Source organism: Phaethon lepturus, unplaced genomic scaffold (genome assembly GCF_000687285.1).
Source record: "Phaethon lepturus isolate BGI_N335 unplaced genomic scaffold, ASM68728v1 scaffold17896, whole genome shotgun sequence".
NCBI classification, from domain to species: Eukaryota; Metazoa; Chordata; class Aves; order Phaethontiformes; family Phaethontidae; genus Phaethon; species Phaethon lepturus.
The window spans coordinates 17976-23774 of NW_010544317.1; the positions used below are offsets into that span (position 1 = coordinate 17976).

The 5799-nt window shown below is 36.3% G+C and overlaps 1 protein-coding gene across 1 annotated transcript; it reads right to left on the reverse strand.

Moving 5' to 3' along the window:
- Positions 1-1798: 1798 nt before the first annotated feature.
- LOC104622002 (chromosome unknown open reading frame, human C10orf88) lies at positions 1799-4874 on the reverse strand (the record flags this gene model as incomplete). The annotated part of the gene is made up of 5 exons (XM_010288652.1): positions 1799-2024; positions 2762-3228; positions 4011-4117; positions 4205-4217; positions 4802-4874. Coding segments are annotated over 5 exons (886 nt in total), but the record flags the coding sequence as incomplete, so codon positions are not given.
- Positions 4875-5799: the final 925 nt, after the last annotated feature.

Sequence of the window (5799 nt, forward strand, 5' to 3'; positions counted from 1 at the left end):
ATATTGTAATTGTGGTAGCTGTGATACTAAAATATCACAAATTCCAAGCAGGATACAGGTACCAAAAAATCCAGAGCTCATATTAACTACTTCAGGATATTTTGAATTTGTGTCAACTTCTGTTCAGATTTGTCACCCAAAGAGTGGAGAAGGGAAAAAACCCAAACCAAACAAAAAAAAAAAAAAAAACCACACCCACAAAACAAAACAAAACAAAAAACCAAACACAAACCAATAAACTAACAGCCTTGGAATACAACAATTCTTGGAAACATATTTTCACTTTTTTTGTAATTAAACAACACCTCTCAACCTCATACTCTACCTTAAATTCTTTTTCAAGTCAGTGATTTAAGTGTCTACCTCAGTTTCTTAGAAAGCATCTGGAAACTAACTTTAAAGGAGTAAAGTGACTCGTAAAGTACAAGATAATCTAGGTCCTTTTTTCTTCCCCACCGCAAAAAAAAATTCTCTTTTCATCTTTTCGAATCACTTTGAAACTCCCCTGGCATGAGCTATGCTGAGGAACAACTGTGAGATGCCCGTTCAAAGCAAATTATCCCTCTCTGCAAAAATCTACTCCTGTGGGTTGCTACCATCAAGATCTGACAATCTTCAAAAGATATCAGTTTTCCTGGAGAAGAAAATATCAGGTAGACTAAAGACACTGGATTGTACATGCTTACCCTGCTTGCTGAGTCAATGCTTGCTTCCCCATCAATAGCTTTTGCTCAATGCATTTTAAGACACCAAATACAACAAATGTCTGTGCACCCAACTTAGGAGTTTCCCATTCAGTCCCTATACAGTCCAAGTTAAATGGTGCACCCCAGAATTCAAAGACCAATAAGCAGAAGGAAGTCTGAAGCTTGACCTTCCACAAAAGAGGGACTTCCAAGTTACATTTCTACCTCCCCAACAGGTTAACGTAAATACCATGCAATAAGGCTACTTCTCTGGCCTAAGGCTGCTGAAATGCAGCAGATCCTACCTACCCCAGCATATCCTACCTGGCAACGAAGCCCCTTGAGAGGAACCATGAATGAAGTACTTACACGTCTTAGGATAATGAAACATGGATAAACAGAAGTCTGCTAAATATACATTCATTTCAGTTGTTCCTGCATGGCTCAAGTATTTTAGGAGGGAAAAATTATGACTGGCTCGGTTTAGATACCACTTAAGGAGCTTAGATTCCTAACTTAGATGCATGTATAGCCAGCAAGGCTTTAAAAGAACACAGGCTGGGGTTCAAGTTAGCCTGCCTCTCTAAACCCGACTCCTTAAACAGTGTAAGTTAGGCAATGCCAATACTACCCTTCCTCTTCTAGACAGAGTAATAAACAACTTCAACAGGAGGGCCATTAAAATAAACCAAAAGCACAAGAAACTACTTTCTATTCTACTAGTAACACATTACATACCAAAAATCAAGACAACAGAAAAGTCAACTGATTACATGTAGGTAGAAAGACAAGCTGTAAGTCAGTTTATTTAGAGTACTTCTCCATTGCTCAAACTGAAACTGGGAAACCGTGTTTCATACAGCTTTTGGCAATGTTGTTTAAATAAATAAGCCACAAAGGGCATACAAAATTCTTATATTTAGGAAAACACACACATTCTTAAAATGTTTCATAAAGCTAACAATGATGTACAATAGTGGATAGAATTACAGTAACAAAACACAAGCCAACACCACCAAGGTTCTTCACAGTTATAACTCCATAAATACTAAGCTTTGTAAAGTATAACTGCCCCTAAAGTAGTTACGCTGAAATCCTGTGTCTATATACATCTATCTCTCTCCATTAGAGAGCCCTTCATTAGAATCATAGTGTGCTTGTGAAATTTTGTTTGGCTTTGAGTTCTGAACCAAGTCCATTAAGAGAACCATTTTATTATCTATATGTGCCTGAAGAGCCTGGATTTGGTGATCAATATAGTCCATTAGTTTTTTCTCCATCATATCCATATTTTTTGAGACGATCTTCTCCAAATAGGAGCAAATAGGCTGTTCTACTCTGTGAAAAGAGCAAATATAAGAATAAGTATAACCTATTTTTTAATGACAAGGGACATGATAGATATCAGGGCACCTGAACTCCTTTTAAATGTAAAATCCCATTTATTAGAAAATAAACTTTGGAAGGTATTAGGTTTTTATCACAAGTAAAATACCTTGCCTGCCTGCCACATTTCAAATCTCAGAAATTTTTTATAAACATGCTACAGTATATAGTCATCTTCTTTCAACCAGAATTTTTTCAAAGGCTCAATTATGCATTAGACATTTATGTATAACAAAAATCCACAACTCAAATGTATACACAGAGTTCAACTTCTTTGAAGTATGGCAGAAAGATCGTGGCACATAGTGCGAAAAAAGGAAAAGAGAAGAATTTAGGAGGTTGAAATAGCCAAAATGAAAAAGACAAACTAAATGTATAGGAAATTATAGAAAGACCATACTTTTTTTTTAAATCAATAAAGGTGAAATGGTGGCAAGACACAAACAGTTTAGTAACAACAAATGATGTTGCGATTTCTGCTGAAAAAAATCTATATTCAAGCAGCTCATCTGAAAAAATAATCATAACCATGTTCATTGCCACACAGCCTTCAAAACCACGTATTTTAAGATTCACTATTGCTGTTAATGAGAATAAAATGCTTACATTATGTGTTTTGTTTATTTTTTAAACTTGTCAATAAATACAGTCAAACTACTGCTTTAATAAGCGTACCAAACTTAACTTACCCAACACACTGGATGCCTTCCTCTTTAGTCACTGCTTTTTTACCAAAGTGCCTATCACCATCTTTTAGACGAAGATGATTTACCTGACTACATAAGTTTTGAAGAAAAGGAAGAAGCACCTGTGGATTAGCTACATTTGGGGTTTCGCCTGCTTGCTCCTGTGGATGCAAAGATCCCATGACTTTAAAATAACTTCTGAGGTCAACTGTATTTTGCTGGGTAGTAAGTCTTTCAGAATCCAAAGCAGTCCCACTTCCAGGTACCTCTGTGTTCACATCACAACTTATTCTTAAGTCTTCATATACTGTTTCACTTAAATCATTTTTAACAGGCAAAGGTTCACTGGCTGATTGATCTAGCGATGTCTGATTAGCTGCACTGCACAATCCATCAATTGCACGGTCACCTCCAAAGTCTGAATTTTTCCCAAAGATCCAATTAAGTTTGTCTACAAGAGGTAAACTGTTCTGATGGGAAGAAAAACAATACAATTAATATTTAAGTACTGAAATATATAGGAAATTATACAATAGTAACAATAGATACTTCATTACTTGGCATTCTGCTAATGTGACGTAAAGATTTTAAAGGTAATTCCAAATTATACTCTTAGGGAAAAACATAGGAAAATATTTACCCTGTACATATGTGTTAATTACCTTGTCAGTCTCTAAGTAACAGAACAGTTTTAGTGACTTCATTTTTAGCATGCTATGTCCCCAAGACTGAACATAATTATTAACATCAGATGAATTCAGCATTCTGCTGGAACAGCCCACTTCACAGGATTACGATCTAAATCAAATAAATGCTGTGTAAGAGCATGTTCCCTTTAGCTGAAGATGACATGATTTTAATAACCATAAAGGAGACAAACCAGCCCATTTAGCAATGCCGCAAACATTACAGGGAACATGCCCACCATCCTTGACAAGCAGTAACAGTGGAAATGAACAAAAGAAGAATAGGGTAGCAGTGAAGTTTAAAATCATGATGATACAGAATCTTAACTCTGGACTTGGTGTATGCACAGTGATTCCTTGAGTACACAATCTTTATTCACTGCACTCCTTATTTAAGGGTGACAATAGCTAAGCCAGGACTAAAATGGCAGAAAGTTTGGGTAAAAAAAAAAAAAAAAAATCAAAATTCTTTTTCACCAAATCAGTTTAGAACATGCTTAACTGTTACTGAAGGTAAGGTCACAGATCAGTACTATTTATGTTTACGGAAAATCACAGTGACTTACCTTCTGCTGACATCGGACCATGTCCATGAGCTGTTGAGCACCTGGAGACAACTTAGATCCCATAGATTCCATGATAATTTGCACTCTGTCTAGATCTATGCTTGAGCCTAGTGAGGGAAAATCAGTTGCTAGTTTTGCAGACACTGTTGTCACTTGTACAATTATTTTACTGATGAGTATTCTTTGTTTCTCACCAATGGAGAGCAGCTATTGCAAAAAGGAAAAAAAATATTTTGGTTAGGAAAAAATTAGTTTCAGGTTTTCTTTGGACGTATGGGACAATGCATTATTCTTTGAGCCTTGGGAAAAACAGTGCTGAATTATTTTCCAGGGAAATTAAGCTGATTTCTCCTTGCTATTACTCTTTGGAAAATTCTGACAGGAACAGAGATGCCTGTACTACCCAAAGACAAATCAGGCCTCAATCTTCTAAGCACTTAAGAACAGTGGCCATACATATTTTTCATAAGCTTATTTAACCGCATCAGAGTTAACAGTTCTAATTACATAGCAATTGTTGATTATCTACAGTTTATCTGGCTTATGAAGTTTTTTTCCTCTAAGACTATATTATCTCTCTTATATAAGTATTTCTTCATAAAAAGAAAACGGTGATACAAATTTAAAAGAACTCTGCTATCAAGACAAAGTACCATCTAACAGATTTTTAAGCAATTATATGAAGTCATGAAGTGTATAAAAGCAGTAACTTGACTAAGAGCAATGCAGTTTAGTCAATTAAGTGATTAAAAAAACAACGGAAAATAAAACATTTCTGTTCAATTCCCTACCTTAATTCTACAGGAGGCTGCAGGGCATTCGAACTTAAGGTATTTTTTGTATAAAGTAACCTTTTCGGTTTCACTAGAAAATACAAAATAAACGAGCTGTGACATCACTATATAAAGTACTTTTTTCTTTAGTAGAAATACTCTATATTGGTAAATATTTAGGTAAGAAACAAGACTGACTGGAACATATTTCTAATGTGGTATAGCAGTTTTAATGCTTATATGCAACTTGTATTGAATCTTATCAGATACATATATAAAGGATTCGTATGCGTACATACATTATCTACCAGAGAAGCTTTTGAGGTTCAGTACACATCTTCCCTGACACTCGGAGTCGGCTGTTTTTATTTAGCTAATTAAGCAGCAGATGTGCCATTTAATGACTTAAAAGCAAAACAGAAGACATTGCTTTAATTGCCCTGGCAAAGCATGGAAGTAAGTACTGAAGTGGAAAACAAATCCTTTTTTTTTATTTTCTCTCTTATTTTCAAGAGTGTCAGATGACTACGTATTAAAGAGACAAGAGATCTTTTGGCAAAGATCAGCTAAAAAGATCTACTGAAAAGACGAGCAGAACCCTTGTGCAGACAGGTTAAACGACACAGAAAAGTTGCACCTGCCCCAACTCCTTCTGTAGTCCTACACAACAGAATTTCAGCGTAGCACTTTATAACTTACTGAATTAAATGGTTCACTAATTATAAAAGAACAAAAAGGTAACTAGCATAACTGCAGCCTTGTATCTTTACCAAGGAGGCAGCGTTTGTGCAAGCCACCAGTAACTGTGAGGAGCACACCAGGGTTATCCCAGGCGACTGCAGCGCCTATGCCCATTCACCAGTTTTGCACAGACCTTCAAGAAAGACCAAACTGGGTGGCTTTCGTGGTGCAGACATCAGGCCTTTACCAGCAGGAGCACCTTGCAGGTACACAGAGAGAGAACGACGCTGCCAGTAAGAGAAGGGCCAGACGCGTTAGGGACCCATGAGCAAGCC